General features: G+C 42.6%; 1 protein-coding gene across 6 annotated transcripts; it reads left to right on the forward strand.

Annotated features, from left to right (window-relative positions):
- Positions 1–297: 297 nt before the first annotated feature.
- CHRNA5 (cholinergic receptor nicotinic alpha 5 subunit) lies at positions 298–20,133 on the forward strand. 6 transcript variants are annotated; one of them, XR_009558207.1, is made up of 7 exons: positions 298–475; positions 7,217–7,368; positions 9,015–9,059; positions 9,331–9,440; positions 10,678–11,509; positions 12,040–18,289; positions 18,846–20,133. XR_009558207.1 is itself a non-coding variant. In XM_060279092.1 (6 exons), the coding sequence occupies exons 1-6, from the start codon at positions 361–363 to the stop codon at positions 12,199–12,201; spliced, it is 1,416 nt and encodes a 471-aa protein (XP_060135075.1). In that variant the 5' UTR covers positions 298–360; the 3' UTR covers positions 12,202–20,133. The 6 variants fall into 6 exon arrangements, 3 of the variants coding, with proteins under 3 accessions (XP_060135075.1, XP_060135076.1, XP_034959132.1); XR_009558206.1 differs by having other exon boundaries at positions 12,040–15,792; positions 18,161–20,133; XR_009558208.1 differs by having other exon boundaries at positions 12,040–14,634; positions 15,683–20,133.
- The last annotated feature ends 205 nt before the right edge of the window (positions 20,134–20,338 follow it).

A 20,338-nucleotide genomic window follows, 5' to 3' on the forward strand; every position in this document is an offset into this window, starting at 1 on the left:
TCCGCAAATAATTATTTTGGGGTGTGTGCTAACTGTGCTTGTTTGGGTGGGTATACTATGGATTCTTGCAATAGGTGTTTTCTTTGTACAGCTTCCCTTTGTGCTTCCCTCTCGTGGATTTAATAAAGAACTAAGGGAAGCGCCCCTTCGCCCTTCTGCTTCTCGGCTCAAAGCGGCCGCAGAGTCGGAGCGAAGGGGCGGCGCGTCAGGCCAGGGCGCCCCCCCCCAACGCGCCCTTTCGCCCCTCCCATTCGGGGGCGGAGCCTCCCCTGCCGCCGGGGAGGGGGCCCCGCGCTTTCAGCCTCCAGATGCTCCTGAGGCGCCGCCGGCGCTGCCACTCCGTCCTCGCTGAGCCGAGCCATGGCGGGGTCCCTGCGGCGAAGCGCCCCGGTGCCCGCCGGCCTCCTGGTGCTCCTGCTGCCCCTGCTGGCGGGGACGGGCGCGCAGAGCGGCGCAGGAGGGGCGCCTTCTCCGGGTAAGCGGGGTGGGGTCCCCGGGGAGGCAGGTGCTGCTCCGCCGCCGCCTCGTCTCCTGGCTGCGCCTGCTGCGCCCCGAGGTGGGAGAAGGGAATGCCTTTTTGAAACCTTGAATGAGAGAGAGGGGCTTGTGGGAATGCACTAGGAAAACAACAGAACACGCGTCGCGGCGCATAGGATTGATGCATGCATTTGCTTTTCTCTGAAGTGCTTCTAAAGACGCCGCCGGCCATCGTGTTGGCGATATTCATAGCAAAGCGATCCCTGCATCGGATGGGCTGGACCCGGGAATCGTAGGTCGAGTTAAATTCATTAAGTCTCCAAGGTGCCTCCAGACACTTGGTTGTTTTTTGGTGCAGACCGCTCTCCTATCCCTCTGGGAAATATGGATGTACAGTATTCCCCTCACTGTGTGTGTGTGTGTGTGTGTGTGTGTGTGTGTATGTGGCGATTTCAGAGCCCGTGGTAATAGTAAAAACGGATAAAGTAACTTTTATGTAAATACTGTACGTATTTCTGTTTTGTGGGAGACACCGTAATCGGTACTGAATGGCCTCATCCTATATTTGTCCACTGGGAAGGAAGCCATCCTGGCTTTCCAAAGGATTGAATCCCAGGTAAGGGCATTTCTCTATATGTCTACGCAGAAGTAAACCGAGTTGAGTTCAAATGGTACTTGCTCCCAGGCTATAGTATGTAGGCTATAGTATGTAGTGGGTTGGCAGCATTCATATCCCTTGGAATTACGACCAAAATGCAGAGATCTTTGTTGGTCCAATTACATCTTTAAAAGCCTTCTGGGTCAATATGCACATAACTGCCGTAAATTGGTTGCTAACTTGTGAGAGGAAAGGAAGAGCATTTTGTACAGTTTCATATCATTCAAGCAAGCCTCATGGGTCATTTTGCTCAGAATTATGATAAACCGCCCTGAGCCCGGTTTTTGACTGGGGAGGGCAGGGTATAAATAAAAAATTATTTATTATTATTATTATTATTAAAGTAGGATTTTAGCAGGGGAGTATGTGATCTCTTTGACTTTCCCCTATCCATAACTGCCCCACCCCACCCCACCCCCCATTTTGGGCAGGGCGCTTGCCCTGCAAAGACTTGTCAATCTGACTTTTCTAGGCTAACTTTTACAGTGGGCTGTCCAGAAAAGATGCAGAAGCCTGTATTTTGGATACTGTTGGATGATGTTGGATACTGGAATTTAAAACTAATAGTTGGAGGTGGTGGTTTTGGTTGGGGATGAGAATCCTGCAGGCATTTAAATGGATACAGGCTTGTGATATGTTTTTTGCTGAATGTTTCCTTGCTTTGGAGAGATTTCTGATGATTTAAGGCTTATTTGAAGGACAATTGAGGGCTTTGAACATTGGTATTGTAACCCTAGGGAGACAATGTGGAAGTGGATTTGCAATTCTGTTCTGCAGAAAAAAACTGATGATGCTGTGGCTACACTTCATTCTGGTTTTTATTCATACATAATCCCTCTTACCTATTTTATCCATGTATGTTCATATATTGAACATTCTCTGCTCTGGTACATATATATGTCCCTTCCTTTACCTCGTTAAACACAATCAAGCAAATTTGTTCTTATAAGCATATCGCTTATCCCTTAGATTTGACATACTTTCTTGCTTCCTTATACACATTTTGTTGCTACTGTTCTGATGCTGCTTCCTATACAGTGGTGCCTCGCTTAACGAATGCCCTGATTAACAAAATTTTCGCTTAACGAAAGGTTTTTTCTAGCGGAGGTTGCCTCGCTAGACGAATTCGTTTTCGTCTAGCGAATTGCGGTTCCCCATAGGAATGCATTGAAATTCAATTAATGTGTTCCTATGGGCAAATTTTTTTAAAAAAAAATTCAATGCATTCCTATGGGATTCGCTAGACGAATGTTTTCGTTATAAGAAAAGACCCGTGGAACGAATTAAATTCGTCTAGCGAGGCACCACTGTATATTTATATGGGGCATGGGAACCTTCTTTAGGAGGTACACAGAATGGATCTCTAAATAACTAAACTTCCAGAAATAAGTAGAACAGAAGTTAGTTTAGAAATGCACAATAAAGCGAAACAAAAATGTATGCATAAATTGAAAGCATTTGGATTACAGTGGAAAGACAGGCTATAGAATCCTGTAGACTCCAGCTTAGTAAAAAAATTGTTTTATTGAATGTATTTGAACTGCCTGGTATTCTTGCCAAGTAGATAGGAAAGACGTTTAATAAATAAAAATAAAAACGAAGTATGCATTTTGAGTCATAATAGCTAAATTGCGGGAATGCAGTATTTAAGCTTCCTTTCTGTGCGGGGTGGTATGAAAATACTGCCTCAAAACGTTTGTTCAGTTTTAACGCTTGGTGTGATCTGAAGAAAAAGTTGAGCATTTTAACATTTTAATTTTAAAAAATGCCAAGCTGGAGACTGAATATTGCAATGGAAGAAATGCAGTGATGCTTCTAGTCAAACTTCTGTTTCATGACATCAGTTACAACTGTAGTATAAATCTGGTGGTTTGTCTTTCTGTTCCATGTGAACCGGGAGAGACAGTAGAACTACACTGGTGCTTAGAGGTGGAGATGGGCTTGATAGAGATGACTTGGCCATTCTATTTCATACTCTGCAGTATTCCAATCTGCAATTTACTAACGTGCTGTATAAGGGGCTGCTCTGGAAGAGGACGTAGAAACTTCCATTGGTCCAAAATGAAGCTGCCATAATCCCTAAATGACTTAATATTTGGAAAAAAAAAAACGCCTTTCCATACAGACTTGACCCTCTTGTGTGTTAAGACCAGCAGATGGGACTTTCTCCTGAATACCTGTGTGTAGGATTTCAACCTAACTCTCTAGCTATGAGGCAACAGGTGGGAGTTTTCTGCTTCCTGCTGAGCTGAGAGGGGCTGAGGTCCTGTGACCTGTTTACTTGGACTTAGGCCCCAATCCCTGTTAATCATGAGTACAACCTCAGCCATAGGTCCCACAGTGCATTGGATTCAATGAACTCCTTTGCATGGTGTTTTCCACTCCAAAAGTGCTGAACATGCTAAATAGAATGTCAATGCCCTAGCATACTAAGTGGTGTGGAGAAGTTACCCAGTACTTTATTTTTTTAAAGAAAATTAAAATTATATTTATCACATTTGGGGACAGGAAGGCTGTTAAAATGAGGTTGCAATCTCAGTATAAGCCCAGATGAACTCAGTAGAATATGCAGTTGTACCTTGGTTCTCAAACTTAATCCGTTCCGGAAGTCCGTTCCAAAACCAAGGCGTGCTTTCCCATAGAAAGTAATGCTTTTAAAAACAACCCCTAAAACAACAATTTAGCATGAATTTAACATGGTATTTTACGAGATCATTGATCCATAAAATGAAAGCAATAAACAATGTGCTGTAGTCACACAATCAATCAGTAGCTGAACTGGGTTCTACACAGTCACAAAAACAAAACAAAAAAGCCGCAAAAACACAAAATAAATAGCAGAAACAGACATCGGTGTAACACTCAAAATGGAAGTGTGGCACTCAAATCGGAAGCGTAACACTCAAAACGGAGCACGTTTGGCTTCCAAAAAAAGTTCACAAAACACTAACTTCTGGGTTTGCAGTGTTTGGGTTCCAAGTTGTTTGAGTACCAAGGCGTTTGAGAACCAAGGGACCACTGGACTAGAACATCACAGAGGACTCTGCTGGAAATTCCATTTGTAAGGAATTGCTTTAATCTAAACGGGCATCGGGTTGGTGTGCTGCAATACTGCAGAACTGCTTCATATATAACTGGCTTTGAAATTCGGTTTACAAACTGTCTGATTAAACCATAAGTGATTATGGTTCTCTACAGATGTTTGTAGATGCTTGAGCAAGAGTATTAAACGTTTTTGAGAAAGGAGATGCACCTGCTACTTTCAAATAGGAATGCTTTTCTCCTGTGGTTTTTCTTTGATTGTCTTATGGTCTGCTTCTAATAATGCAATTTTTAAAGTAGGCTACAGAGAAATTAGAGCAAGAGGAGTGCTTATGTAACTCCCCAAATGAGAATGCTAATATGGATATGTTGGCAATGATCACTGTGAAAGCCAGTGGAGTTGTGTGGCAATACAATTCTGTGTAGCTGGCGCTGGAAAATAGTTGTTTTACAGTACGTACAGTGCAGCTATAACAGATTAATTATGTACCTGCACAAGCCTTGCTGCATTGGAGACTTGATTTTGCAGCTCTCTGCTGTGCCTAATTTGCATATACAGTACATTTACATAAAATGTCAATTTGCATTCACAAACTTCACAAAATAAACTATGTGTGGCTATAATAGGAATACCTTACAGCCATCTTACTTTGCGTACCACAATTCCTTCTTTCTTTTTTCATATTGTCTCCTTTGACCTCTTTGCCCCCATAACAATGGCCTTCTGAGCACAGTGATTAAAACTCAACAGCTTGGTATAAAAATGTTCATATGTATTTATGCATGCCATTTTGGGGTTTAATCCCATGCACTGAATTCCCTATGAATTCAGTGGGACTTACATCTGAGTCAGCATGCACTGGATCAGTCTGTTTACTAAAATTTAGGCATGATTTCAGCACCTCTTAACAGATGGCTGGTGAAATTCCCAAGGGGACCTTTCTAAAGCTTGCCTGTTTGACAGCCGACATCAGCATTATTGCTATGGCCAGTGGCTTTGCCAGACAGCTTGTGGGGCCACAACTTGAATAATTGTTCTTACATTAATGTCTACAAAATGCCAACTGCTTTCCAAATAATTCAGAAGGGAATATTTCTCTGCTCTGTTAAGCTCTTAATCTGAGATTGCTGCTGCACAGAGGGGAAGGAAAGCTATAACAGCCACCAGCATATTGAATAGTATAGGAGGACGATGGGTGAAAGATGCAGTATGTAAGGGTAAATATGGAAACCATGGAAGGGGAGGATGGGAAGTCAACAGATAAAGCAATTTACATTTTATGTTAAAACATGTTAAGATTTTGTGTGTGTGTGTGTGAGAGAGAAAAAAATAATAAGATTTCTTCATTAAAAAAGAACAAGGCATAAATATACAACCCAATTGCATTCCTTGTAATAACCAGGTACAACTTCTATTTCCCACTGGTTCATTGCTAAGCTTGCATGTTGTTGTTGTTGGGAAATTCCATTCCACCTTTAGTGCAGACATGGAACTGTTGCATGTCACATGTCTATTTACATACCAACACAGATTGCTGGGAACTTCCGTTGTGTATAGCTTTTGCTTTCGAGACTCTGAGGAGATGAAGGAAAGACGACATGTTTTCTTTGTCCTGATTTATCTATACAGTGGTACCTCTACTTACGAATTTAAGTCAAATCCCATAGGAATGCATTGGGAGAAAAAATTCATAAGTCGAAGCAACCCTATCTAAAAATCCGTAAATAGAAAAAATCCTATCTAAACCGCATCCAAGATGGCGGATGGAGCTCCATTCGTAAGTAGAAACATTCGTAAGTAGAGTTATTCGTAAGTAGAGGTTCCACTGTATATATAAAAATGTAAAGGGTCCATGTTTGGGACTTTCCACTTTTCTCGGAAACCGCTGTACCGATTGTGTTCAAATTTGGACACAGCGTCCAGTACCAATACGCGAGTGCCAACATAACCTTAGATTCCACACCTTTGGCAGGTAAAAACAGAATTTTCTCCAAAACCAAAACAAAACATAGCGCCCTCCACTGGACAACAAAGGAACAGATGCCATATCCTTTTGCAGCTAGAAAACCTTCACCCCCTATTGGCGGCTACACTGGTACTGCAGCCATAAAACCTTCCCTCTCTACAGCACCTTGGCTCGCTTTTACAGACTAGGCTGAACTAGGCTGAATGGAGGTGGGTGGGTGTTGGGGGAGGAGGGGACGGAATAGGTCATGGGTCGGGACAGGGTGGGGGGGAATCACAGGGATGAGCCGGGGGTGGGGTGCAGAGTTCCCCAAAAAATAGACCAGTGGCAATTGTATTTCATTCAGCAGAGCTTTACTGCTACTGAAGGCAGATGAGCATAATGGTCACAAATCCAATACATTCAGGATTGGCACAGTCCATAAACAATCCAGTTGCAGCACTTACCAAAACTTATAAACTTATAACAAGACTAAACCATAACACTAAGCATGCTATGTACAGAGGACCACACCAGAAGGAAGAGGGATAGAAAGAAAAAGGAAGACCCGTGCTCCTTCTGGCCTATGTCTATAGTCAGCATGACCTTAACAGAAAGAGATAAGAGAAGCAGCTTAAGTCAGCTGTATGTAGCTTCTCTGAACCCAAACATCATGAAGCTTCTTTCACACAGAGAAGCTTTCAGAAGCTTCCAGAAACCTATTGAATGAATTTGAATAGGAAAGATCTCTACACATTAGATCAATACTTTCTGTACCAAGAAATGTAAACCGACATGACTATCATGCCCATTTTACCTTACTTGTCATAAGTCAAATTTGAAAAAGAGCATAAATTGTTGCTTCTTTCTCCCTCCTGTACAGACAATTCCCCATTTACCCGGGTTGTGTTCCTTGTCATCGGATGTGTCAGTGGAGCGGGTGTAAGCCTACCCCATTCCACCCCTTTCCAGGGCCAAAAACAGCGTGCACGTCCGTGGTCGCGTGCCATTCAAGCACGTGCAAAATGGTTGCCACCTGTATACAAAATAGGGGAATTGTAATGCTTGTGTTCTCTCTTTTCCATCTGTACAGGTACGTCTGAACCTTCCTTTATTGCTAAAAGCGAAGACCGTCTGTTTAAATACTTATTTGAAGATTATGAAAGATGGGTTCGCCCAGTAGAGCGTCTGAACGACACAATTAAAGTGAAGTTTGGCCTTGCAATTTCCCAGTTAGTGGACGTGGTAGGTTGGAAATTTCTGCTGTTTGCTCTTTAAACAGGCATGGTAGCGTAAAGTGGGTTGCTTGTCAGAAACACATAGTCTGAACAGCATCCCAGGCATTTTCCCAGAGCCTCTTCTCCCAATAAAGAGGATGCCATACCTCCACACAGGGTGTTGGGGTTGCAGAAGTTGTACGTGTGTTATTGGTCACTTGCTGTTGAGGGGATAGGAGGAAGGAACCATGCATTCATATGCTATCTGTTCACACAGGCCTGGTTTGCATGTTATAAAAAGCCAGAGTTTGCTTAAAGCATAGTTTAATCCAGGGCCATCTTAAGCATGTCGGGTGCCCTGGCGCCGTGGTGCGGAGATCGCTCCGGCGCCCCCGCCCCGTTTCTTGCTGCGGCTGGTGGGCGGGCGCTGCGTGGCTGCCGCGCAGCGCCCCCTGGCAACCCAGCCCCCTGGCGCCCCCGCGCCCCCGCGCCCCCCCCCAGCCTTCCCCTAGAGCCAGCCCTGGTTTAATCGTGAATATGCCTTTTCCCTATTGTGTCCTCTTGTAGCTCATACAAGCCATACTATGCCTTGTTGTGTTGTCTAAATCCAGTCAAATAAACAATGAGCTGTAAGCTATAAATAAACCAGCATTCATTCTCAGGTTATTTCTGACTTACCGCTTGGTAAGCCTGGGTTTGGAAGACATGTCAAGCAATTGTATGGTTTGTTTGAGGTACACAGGGAGGAGAAGTTGTGCAGGAGCCTGTGCAGCAAGTGAGAGCATTGGTCACAATCCAGCCATGGTTTAAGAGGAACTTGCTTATTCTGTCAGGCATCTGAGGCCCTTTGTGTACACATACCATATTCCCCCCCTATTTTGGGGGACTCCAAATTAAGAAAACACCCCTCAGCACTTCCCAGGTGTAAGACGAGCCCCAATTTTAAACCTATTTTTTGGTTTTAAAAACCTAGTCTTATACATGGAAAAATATGATAAGTGGGAGAGTTCTGGCACCTCTTTTAAAAAAGAAAAAGAAAAATAGCACTGTATGAGATGATTCTCTCAAACAATTATCTTCGAAGGAACTGCTAATTGATTTCTTGTAGCTGCCAGACTTTCTTTTGCACAAAAATTGAATAACTTAAATGATATGTCTCCTGAGTTGTGGTATAAAAACTTACTGAACCTCACAACTGCTGAAAAGGTAGCCCATGAGCTTCATGTGATGCAAGGGTAAAAACCAGTAGAACAATTGGGACTTTTATCTTGTGTTTCAAACAATGACCTGCATGACTTGTTACCTGCACCTAAAAAAGAAATCCTGTCTTAAATAATATATTAGTTTAATAAACCTATGTAGAATTGTACTTACCATTATTATGTAAGCATCTCTCTGATGACTTTCCATACTCTTGTGTTGAAAAATTACAAAAAGGTTTCAAAAAGAAAGTAAAAACTTTACAGCCAATAATAAATAGATTAAAGTTCCTACATTGCCCCAAAGCAACCACAACATAGTGTTAGTCTGGGGCATTTTGGGAAATTCAGGTGTATAAAAATGGAGCCTGCCCTGATGAGAGCTGTAGAATATATGCCATATGTTATTGACCACTGTCTGGAAGTGAGAAAAGTGTACTGTCATTCATATAAAATGCTTTCCCCCCCCCAATAGGATGAGAAAAATCAACTGATGACAACAAATGTTTGGATGAAGCAGGTGAGTAGTATATTAGGAAAAAGTTTGGACTGTAACCATAATGTTGGGTGGGATGTTGATCTATACCGTTCAGTTGTGACTGAGGTGTATTATTCAGTGTAAACTCAAATAACCAAGTTGCTACAGCGGTGATGAAATCCTATGCACACTATTCTGGGAATAAATCTCATTGAATTCACTGGTGCTTATTTCTGAATAGACTTGTATATAATTGCACTGTAAAGTAAATAAATTAGTTTATCAATTAATACTATCTTTACTCCCTTTGTAGGAATGGATTGATGTAAAACTGAAGTGGGACCCTAAAGACTATGCTGGAATAACATCTATCCGTGTCCCTTCAGATTCCATATGGATCCCAGATATTGTTTTGTATGACAAGTATGCATTTAATGTTTTTTAACACAGTTATTACTATTCCAGAAATTAAGGAGAGAAGTAATTTGAATAAGTTGTATTTTGAGATTTCTAGAGTTGAGAGCATCTTTTTTCTGAAATGATATATTTGGCACGATAGCATGGCATTTATGCAGCGTTTTCAAAGGAGAGTAATAGTTTCAAAACATGAGATATATTATTATGTGTGCTGGAGAGATGTATATTCTGCAGTTATGTGTGCTGTGTGGTGAAAGAGACATTCCACAGACCACTACTTGAGTGATTGCCATCTCACTAAATGGCAGCCTCATGGTCTTCATTAGATAAAATAAGTAAAAAGTAAAAGGGACCCCTAACCATTCATTTTGTAAGAGCAAAAGTGGAGTTATAAGAGATAGTGAAATGCAAGCAGAACAGTAGTTACTACAGGTGTAAGCTGATGAAGGAGTGACTCCTTGAAATAGGAGGTGTCCTCAGAAAGTTTTGGAGCTCAGCTTTCCTCTATGTGCTGGAGATGCTGCCACATACAAACTGAAGAACTTTGCATGCCCCCTTAAGCAGCCATGGCATAATGGTGCCCTCCAATGTAGTCTCAGGATGGAGCAGGCCGCTTAGATTCCTAGAACTAACTCTTACATGAATTTGCAGGAAAGAATAAAATACCTTTATTATGGATCTTGACATTCATAACCTTCAGCATAACTGGGTGTAAATCAATTAAATATTTTACAAACAAACAAAGAAGGGGTGAAATCGTTCTTCAAACAAATCTCTAGCTTGCAGAAAGCCTGTTTAGCACACCAGTTTTAATACAGCAAATTTCGGAGAAAAATGGGCTTTAACAAACATGGACCTTCTACATTTTTATATACTGTATATATAGATTCCTTCTTTGCAGTCTGAATGTGTATGGGTTCTTAAGCTAGAGTTTTGGGTGACTCCCTGTCTCCATTCCCCAATTGCCCACATCAAAGGGTATTTCTTCTGCCTTTCCCATCAGTTCTCTTCCGAGCACAATAGCAACGGCTTCAAGGTAACGATTGTCTTGCTAGTAGATTGCAAGTGTGCATTGCTTGTTGTTTTCAAGCAAAATACAAAAACCCATTTATTTTAATCTCATTCTGCACTGGGTGCTACTGTTAAGAGTCACATCAACATCTGAAAATAACCAAGTAAAATGTTGAGGAAAATAACTTCATCGTTACATTTTAAAATAACTTTTCATTGAATATTTTTTCAGTGCAGATGGTCGTTTCGAAGGAACATCCACAAAAACCGTAGTGAAACACGATGGCACAATTGCTTGGACTCCTCCAGCAAATTACAAAAGCTCCTGCACCATAGACGTCACTTACTTTCCATTTGACCGCCAGAACTGCTCCATGAAGTTTGGATCCTGGACATATGATGGCTCACAAGTTGACATAATTCTAGTGGATGATGAAGTAGACAAGAGAGATTTCTTTGATAATGGAGAATGGGAAATAGTAATGGCAACAGGGATCAGAGGGAACAGAACTGATGGCTGTTGCTGGTATCCATTTATTACCTACTCATTTATAATTAGACGCTTGCCTCTCTTTTATACACTCTTCCTTATCATTCCCTGCATAGGGTTGTCATTCTTAACCGTCCTTGTCTTTTACCTTCCGTCTTATGAAGGTGAGAAAATTTCTTTGTGCACATCTGTCCTGGTTTCCTTAACTGTATTTCTGCTTGTCATTGAAGAAATCATACCGTCCTCTTCCAAAGTTATACCTCTTATCGGCGAGTACTTGGTATTCACGATGATATTTGTTACATTATCCATTGTAATAACTGTCTTTGCTATTAACGTTCATCATCGGTCCTCGTCTACGCATGACGCCATGGCACCTTGGGTCCGCAAGATCTTCCTTCACAAACTTCCAAAGCTGCTTTGTATGAGAAGCCATGTCGACAGGTATTTCACTCAGGAGGGGGATGCCAGCAATGCGGATGGTTCTGAGGCATCTCGGATTACCTTGGAAGCTGCCCTCAATTCTATCCGATATATTACAAGGCACATTGTCAAGGAGAACGAAGTACGTGAGGTGTGTGTATTAGTTAACATGGCAGTCAACTGTTGAGGCTGGCGGTCTGGAACAGGAGCATGTGCAGCTGTGGAGTTAATCATGAATAAAATCCTTGCCTGCTCATTTCAAATATATCTTGCACTGTAGATATCTCATAATTTCAGACACCATGATCTCTAATAGAAGTAACAAGGCAACTTTTGCATGAGAATAATTTCAAAGGTGAAAATAATGATATAATGCAGAAAAATCTATTTAAAATGTTATGCCTTTGTGGTGGAACAAATAGGCCCCCTGCCCCATTTTTAATTTTAAATCCATTCCCCATTTTAAATCATATGTGGCTATTCCTTAGGAACCACCATTTCATTGTGATATAAAGGGAGCCACAATAAGTTATGTTTGGGGCAATTTAATTTTGCATCTAGCCCAATAAGAGAGACAGTAGGGTTTGTGCCATTATTATTACTCTTTAGTTGTAGTGTGTGTACAAATATTCTGGATTTTATTTAAGAAAAGGTACTGATTTTTCTTTCTCTTCTCTCTAGGTTGTTGAAGACTGGAAATTTATAGCTCAGGTGCTTGATCGTGTGTTCTTATGGACGTTCCTTCTGGTTTCGATTATTGGATCGCTGGCTCTATTTATTCCTGTAATCCATAAATGGGCAAACATAATAGTACCAGTCCATATTGGAAACACCAACAAATAAGTGTGTGATGAGGACAAAATTGTACCAATCTTTCTAGAAATATTAATCTTAGAGGTAAAATAGTAGTGAAATTATCTGGCACATTTTAATCTACAGTTCTGAAATCTTGGAAGGTGTGGGTTGAAGTTCATGCTTATATTTAAGCATGGACCTCTTAGGACAGCTGCATTTTTCCCCCTTAAGTGTTAGTTCATTGCTTTCCTATTAGAGCTCACTGGTATGCCATTGCTGCCTTGATGTGCCCTAAAACTACCTGTGGAATAAGTGAGGGGCAATGTAGAGTAAAAAGGACACTCCAAATGTAAATACTAACAATAATCACTTTTAAGACCTGCTTTTAAGACCACCTGCCAGCATTGGAAGGCTACTTCATCAGAGGTGAACAAGATCCAACTGCTCAGCCCAAGAAGATTTTGGAGGGAGCTGCTGCCAGGTGTATCACCAGGGAAGAACAAGGCAAGGAGAGGAAATTCTCTCTGAACAATCCTGACCCCACCCCATATGGGTGCCATGTTATATTCCGCTCCTGTATTGTGTTTTGTAAGCCCCATTGATAGGGGTAGGATATATGAATAATGCAAAACATTTTAAGCCTTAGTAATCCCCTACTAAGGTGGCGCTGTGGGTTAAACCACAGAGCCTAGGGCTTGCTGATCAGAAGGTCAGTGGTTCGAATCCCCACGACGGGGTGAGCTCCCGTTGCTCGGTCCCAGCTCCTGCCAACCTAGCAGTTTGAAAGCACGTCAAAGTGCAAGTAGATAAATAGGTACGGCTCCAAGATGGCATTTCCATGTGCTGCTCTGGTTCACCAGAAGCGGCTTTGTCATGCTGGCCACATGACCTGGAAGCTGTACGCTGGCTGCCTTGGCCAATAACGCGAGAGGAGCGCCACAACCCCAGAGTTGGTCATGACTGGACCGAATGGTCAGGGGTCCCTTTAATCCCATACAAGGCTCTGGTAAGACAGGACACTATTATAATCCTCAAATGGGGGCTGAGAGTGGGTGGCTTAAAGTAATCTAGTGAGTTTGTGATCTGAAACCGGCCTGTTCATAGCTCATATTCTTAGCCACAATATGTATTTACTGTGGTTTAGTGATTTCACCTAGCTCCATCATTCCTTTCTGTTGGCCTTGTGATCCTTTATCTGTCAGATCTCTGTGAGGGATTCCCTGTTTCCCACCCCTCACTGCTTTAACAACAGAGGCTCTCCCTGTGCTTCTCTACAAACAGGAGAAAAACCTCCATTGTCCAGATTGGACTTGTCTCCAGGGTACCTCAGGGCTCTGCGTTCGAAACCTATTGCCACCAGTGGGGTCTCCCTCCCATGGATCCCTACTGCTGCTACAATTTGCCTCTCCCTTAGGCAACCATGTGGCTCCCTTGGCTTCACTAACCAGCCCTTTGTATGACAGGAGAAAAACCCAAGTTTCCTCTTCTACAGGAAAGCTTTGTTCTCGCCTCTTAGTCACACCTCTGAAGGTACTGAGACACTGCCGAGTCAGTGAATGTTTAAGCACATTTAACTTTATTATTTAACTTGAAAACATGGATTTCTCTGGTTCTTAAAAGTGCATATCTTCTTTTCATATAATACAGACTTGTTAATACATCTCCTGCATCTTGATAATAACAGTTATATCCTTTCTTCTTCCCATCCACCCAAACCTAACCCACTGCTCCCTCTCTAACCCTCCACTCCCCACTGCCAACCCCCAACTGCCTTTCAAGGGTTGTTCCTCCTCCATTTAGAATGCCCTCTAGCTCCGCCTCCCAGGGAACACCTGCCTATCATGGGAGTGATAGGTTAACCCATGGTGAACCGGAATCATCACCAGGCACTATTCCGCCACAGTCTCCATATTCTCTAGCTAATATTCTCTAGAGTCTATTCTAATGTCCACTGCTTGTTTGGACACATAGCACAACACAGCAGGGTCCCAAGATGTAAGCCTAGGAAACCTTCATACCCTGAAGAGCCAAAGGAATTTATTTTGCAACAGATTCTGAATATGAAATGGGGTTGGGGGGATGCTAGCATATATTTACTTTTGTCTAAGTATTTGGGAGAGGGGATGGGTGGAGAAGAGAATGAAACACAAGAGCCACAAGGTCTCAATCTGATTTAGTGTGAGGCTGCAGTTATTTTCAGTTCTACAACACACATGGAAATGTTCAAGTAAACAAGTTAATGTTTCATCAGTAGATTGCCTTAGAAGACTGGGAAATATTGGGCTACCTAACAAAATGCATTTCTTCCCTCAGTCTCAATTTTTAATACTTTTTGGGGAGCTGTAGACTTGGGTGTGGAAAATGAATATATTTCTGCAATCATGAGGTGTTTTTTTTAATTACAGAAGATGACTTAGAAACATAAGTTGTAGAGTTGGAAGGGACCCCATGGGTCATCTAGTCCAACCCCCTGCAATGCAGGTATCTTAGCTAAAGACTTATCTGTGATATGGTGGCAAACAAGTTATTTTCCTACAGGCATGGACACACTCCACTGTTCTTATGGAGAAAAACATGTTGTATAAACGGGTCTTAAATTTAACATACTAACAAATATCAAATACTGAAATTAAAAAGTCTCTGGACATTTGCATGTTATGTAAAAAAAGACTTTAATGCTGTTTAGAAGCACTTTAGAGATATGGTACAAAGTAGGAAAACCATATCAACCATGGGCCGCAGTATGTTAAAAATTCATATTTGTGTTTGGCATAAGATAGTGGTCATTGATGGTTTTGTCTTCTGAGCAGAGGAGGATTATTAAAGTATCTGGATGAGTCCAGTTTTTAAAGTGTTTTTTAAAAGAATTTGTCAGCTATGCTAATGAACTTTGGGAGAAATATTACACTAATGATAATAAACTAAATATTGCATTTGGTACTCATTAGTAACATCTGAGGGATGCGGGTGGCGCTGTGGTCTAAACCACAGAGCCTAGGGCTTGCCAATCGGAAGGTCAGAAGTTCGAATCCTCGTGACGGGGTGAGCTCCTGTTGCTGGGTCCCAGCTCCTGCCAACCTAGCAGTTCGAAAGCACGTCAAAGTGCAAGTACTGTAGATAAATAGGTACTGCTCCGGCGGGAAGGTAAACAGCTTTTCCGTGCGCTGCTCTGGTCTTGCCAGAAGCAGCTTAGTCAGGCTGGCCACATGACCCGGAAGCTGTCTGCGGACAAACGCCGGCGCCCTTGGCCAGTAAAGCGAGATGAGTGCCGCAAACCCAGATTCGTCTGCGACTGGACTTAACGGTCCGGGGTTTTAGTAACATCTGAAACATGTTTATATCTGACTTAAATTCTCTGTTGTATAATACATTTTTACTATGCAATGAAGGGTTAATTAAGCATTCTTAATTTATAAAGAACCCTACACAGCATATGTTTTTATACACTCTCATTCCTTTGTCACCCTTTGCTTCTCTCATAGTAATTTGTTTGCTTTTTGTGTAAACAGTTGACATTATTTGTTCTTAGCAGGGAAGTCATTTCATGTTGCAGAGGGACGCAGGTGGCACTGTGGTCTAAACTGCTGAGCCTCTTGGGCTTGCTGATCGGAAGGTCAGCGGTTCGAATCCACACAACAGGTGAGCTCCCATTGCTCTGTCCCAGCTTCTGCCAACCTAGCAGTTCAAAAGCATACCAGTACAAGTAGATAAATAGGTACTACTGCGGTGGGAAGATAAACAGCGTTTCTGTGCGCTCTGGCTTCAGTCACGGTGTCCCGTTGCGCCAGAAGCGGTTTAGTCATGCTGGCCACATGACCCCAGCTCCCTTGGTCTGAAGCGAGATGAGCACCACACCCCATAGTCACCTTTGACTGGACTTAACTGTCCAGGGGTCCTTTATCTTTTATCTATTTTACCATTTCATGTTCATTTTCATTTCATGCTCAGCCTCTCTGAGTCAGGAAGTTCAAAGCTGCACCCAGCTTTCATATTGTTTATTCTGTTTTCAACAGGTTGGGCACTGCTTTCCTTTGGGGTGAAGACAGAGGAAAAAGTAGATGTTGAGCAGTTCCACCCAGTAGCCTTTATCCCTCTTCTCCACGCAGAGGGCCTTCCACTTGCTTCTTGTTCCTCTTGCTTTGAAAGTAGCCAAAGAAACCTTCCAAAATTATTTTTAACTTCTCTTGCAAGTCTGAGCTCATTCTAAGCCAGGCATCCCCAAACTTGGCCCTCCAGATGTTTTGGGATTACAACTCCCATCATCCCTAGCTAACAGGACCAGTGGCCAGGGATAATGGGCATTGTAGTCCCAAAACATATGGAGGGCTGAGTTTGGGGATGTCCGTTCTAAGCTTCAGTCCACCTGACCTCTCTGCAAGATCTTCCTTCACAAAATCTGGGATTTCAAAAGAATGGCTTTGAAAGACCCTGAGTATTTTCATTATTGGTGAATGAAGTTTATTTTATAATATATGAAGCATAATGTACATGCCATGAGTCTATTCCATCTGTTCGCTTGACAACACTGTATCCAGTGGCGAATTACATTCCGTTAGAGGCGCTCCAAAGCAAGCCAGGGGGACACATTCCCAGTCTTGGTTCCACTGGCGATTCCCATAGGTGGCTTGGATCAGAAGGTCCTTTGCAGTTGGGATGACATCTATAGCTACTTTTTGCCAATACCCATCAAAACAGTTCTCTGCTCTGTGCAGATAGTCCAAACCCTACCTGCAAACTGCAGATCTATTCCCTCTAATACCAACCATTACTAAACTTGAGACTTGTGCCGACTTCCACTTGTCCTATGTCTAGAAACATGCGTTCGAGCAGTTTTGCATTTGCCCTGCTGCTTTCACCTGGGAAATTTGTGAAAAACCAAACTACTGTATCTTCTTCTTTTTCCAGTTCAGCAGCAAAGCATAAATGTTTTCCCAGGGAAAAGCAAGGCAAACAGAGATGTGGAAGAGGTCTTGCTGTGTCTGCAACGTTTTAGGTCTGAGGTGATGGAAAAGCCTTTCAGGTGCTAGCTGACTAATCCGCCATCTTGCCTAAACATAATCCCTCTTTGCACACATCTTATGCTACGTAGCAGGATTTGTTGCTGTGATTTGCCAGATGAATGTAAAAATAGCAACAGCTAAGAACAGGGGAATTGCCTTGTTCCATCTTGTACAGCTAGGCATCCCCGTGAAGCTCATAGGCAAGGCATCATGGAGATGGCTGCCCCCTGTTCTGGTCAGCAAAGGTATGCTGCCCCTGAATAGTAAGACCTTCATTTTATCAATGGCTAATAGCCACTGAAGAAGAAGAGAAGAAGAGTTTGGATTTGATATCCCGCTTTATCACTACCCTAAGGAGTCTCCAAGCGGCTAACATTCTCCTTTCCCTTCCCCCCCTACAACAAACACTCTGTGAGGTGAGTGGGGCTGAGAGACTTCAAAGAAGTGTGGCTAGCACAAGGTCACCCAGCAGCTGCATGTGGAGGAGCGGAGACTCGAACCCAGTTCCCCAGATTAGGAGTCTACCGCTCTTAACCACTACACCACACTGGCTCTCCTCTGGGTGTCCTCAGTTTGCTTGACGTGGCTATTTTCATTTTGCAATGCCTGAACTCAATGGTGTGGGAGTAAGAAAAGCAAGTCCATCTGAAAGTGCACATAGGTTTGTCATCGATAACCAATGACCTCTTTTCTGATGAGTCCCTCTAAGGAAGAGAGTAACTTCCTTTCCCTGACACTTCAATGGCTAAAGAGCTTGTTTCTAGGCCCAAGCGAAAGTCGGCTGCATAACTCATGTCATTCATGGCTTGCCATGTTCTAATTCAGGGGTAGGCAACCCAAGGCCCGGGGGCCGGATGCGGCCCAATCGCCTTCTAAAACAGACCCGCGGACGGTCCGGGAATCAGTGTGTTTTTACATGAGTAGAATGTGTGCTTTTATTTAAAATGCATCTCTGGGTTATTTGTGGGGCATAGGAATTCATTCATATATTTTTCCCCAAAATATAGTCCAGCCCACCACATGGTCTGAGGGACAGTGGACCGGCCCACGGCTGAAAAAGGTTGCTGACCCCTGTTTTAATTGGTCAAGTGACCTGAAGTTGTGAATGCCTGACTTGGGAAATAAAAGGAGTTTCGGTACGTTTAAAAATAAACAAACAAGATAGGTGCAATCCATTTGCTTTTCCTCATTTGCTGGAGAGCTCAGAAGTCACAGGGACTATATCTTAGTGAATGACTTCCGCCTTGTAGGACTTCATGTCCTGTCCTGTGTTTCAAGTTCTGGTTGATCCTGTCACAAGATATGCAGTGAAGAAAGGCAGCTGCCTGGTGTTTTACTCTTTTTATTGGCTTCCCTATAGATGTGTGTATCATACCTTATGGCCAGGACTTCCATAAATTAGCTGTGTGTTACTTGAAGAAATCCTTCCTTTTTGAGTTGAGGAATTGATTTCATAGTCACCTAGTATCCCAGTGAATTTAGAGAGGAGGACTTCACTTTTGACACACCACCAATGATATGGCTAGAGTTGTTGCAGTGATCCACATTGTTAAGCTATTGCAATATTTTTGGTTGGCTTAGGGCAGTAGAACACACTTTTTCCACTTGTGTAAGAGCATTACTTTGAGGCTCTTTACACCCACTCATTAGAACCCTCTTACTCATATGTATTGAAATTTCATTTTCTTCTAGGAATGAAAATAAGAAGAAAACTGGCAGTCTTCCTAGAAATTAAAATTCTCCAGTCTTTTACAGTACTTCGTAACAGTGTTACACAAATCATTAGTGTTTTTACATTTAAATGGAAGGTGGCTGAATCTAGCCTCCTGGGTAGGTGGCACCAGCTCCCAAACTCTCTTTTTCATCTTACTGGAACATTAACTTAGGCTCCTGAGGGCTGTGCAGCGTGCAAAAAAAGGAAAGCACAAAACGTATAGATGATTTATCATTGGCCTTCCCCCAAAATTTTCCATACCGAGGAATAAACCAAAATAATTTCCCCTTTCCCCCTTTACTTTTACAAACTGTGCTTACTCTGAGCCGTTCATTCAAATGGTCTAGGTACAACATTAGACCCTCCCCCGACTATGCAGCTTGGCTTGCTTTTTTGAGTCCTCTGGAATGATTTTATCTGTACAGCTTGAGGCACATTTCCATTCAGTTTTGAGTCAGATGGGCCTGCGGCATGGGCGTAGCCAAGGGGGGGCAGGGAGGGACAGCTGTTCCCCCAAATAAATAAAAATTAATAGCTAACTGAGATTCTGCCCCCCCCCCCAACAAAAGGCCTACACCCATGGCCTGAAGGACATGTTAAATTGTACAGTACAGTGGTACCTCGGTTTACAAACACAATTGGTTCCGGAAGTCTGTATTTAACCTGAAGCGAACTGAACCTGAAGCGAACTTTCCCATTGAAAGTAATGGAAAGTGAATTAATCCGTTCCAGACGGGTCCGCGGAGTACTTAAACTGAAAATACTCAAAACGAGGCGTACTTAAACTGAGGTATGACTGTACAGTATATGAAAAAGGGTGGGATCTTTTGTTCCAGTTACTATTTTATACAATATTCTGAACAGTAGCTATGTTCTGAATAGCCGCCTGTTTTGAGTTTTGTTTTGTTTGCTAGAAACTAGTGATTTCGTTGTAATTCTTCCACAAAATGCTGGGATATACAAATATTTGCCTTTTCTTTCTGTTCTGTTTAGAGCCACTGTTCTCACTAATTACCACTGCATTTGCTGCTAGTGAGCCACTGAGTGCAATTCATTGTGTTAGTAGTAGCATGCAATGCCCTAAATGGCTTGGTGCCCAAGGCCCTGAGGTAGTGCTTCTCTCAGTATCAACCATCTCTAGACCTGCCATCAGCAGGGGAAGCCTCGTTGGTGCCACTGCCTCTGGCTTCCAGTTGGCACTGACGCATGACAGAGCCTTTTTGGTGGTGGTACCCTAGTTTGTGGAATGCCATTTCTGGAATATTTTTTTAAAACAATCCTGTGTTATCCAGGCATTTGATGATTAATACATACTGTCCATAGCAACTGTGAAAAAATTGTGAGGGTATGCAATTGCTTTTAAATTCAAAGTGCTGGTTTTGACCTATAAAGCCTTAAACTGCTCAGGAACGCAATACATCAAGCACTGCCTCTTTTCATATGAACCTACCCGAACCCTGATATCATCTTC

Source organism: Zootoca vivipara, chromosome 9 (assembly GCF_963506605.1).
Source record: "Zootoca vivipara chromosome 9, rZooViv1.1, whole genome shotgun sequence".
In the NCBI taxonomy this organism is placed as follows: domain Eukaryota; kingdom Metazoa; phylum Chordata; class Lepidosauria; order Squamata; family Lacertidae; genus Zootoca; species Zootoca vivipara.

Excerpts from the sequence above, each read along its gene's own strand:
- CHRNA5 (XM_060279092.1), top strand. The coding sequence starts at position 361 with ATGGCGGGGTCCCTGCGGCGAAGCGCCCCGGTGCCCGCCGGCCTCCTG. Across the intron at positions 7,369-9,014 it reads TTTCCCAGTTAGTGGACGTG|GATGAGAAAAATCAACTGAT; the intron begins GTAGGTTGGAAA and ends CCCCCCCAATAG. Across the intron at positions 9,060-9,330 it reads CAAATGTTTGGATGAAGCAG|GAATGGATTGATGTAAAACT; the intron begins GTGAGTAGTATA and ends CTCCCTTTGTAG.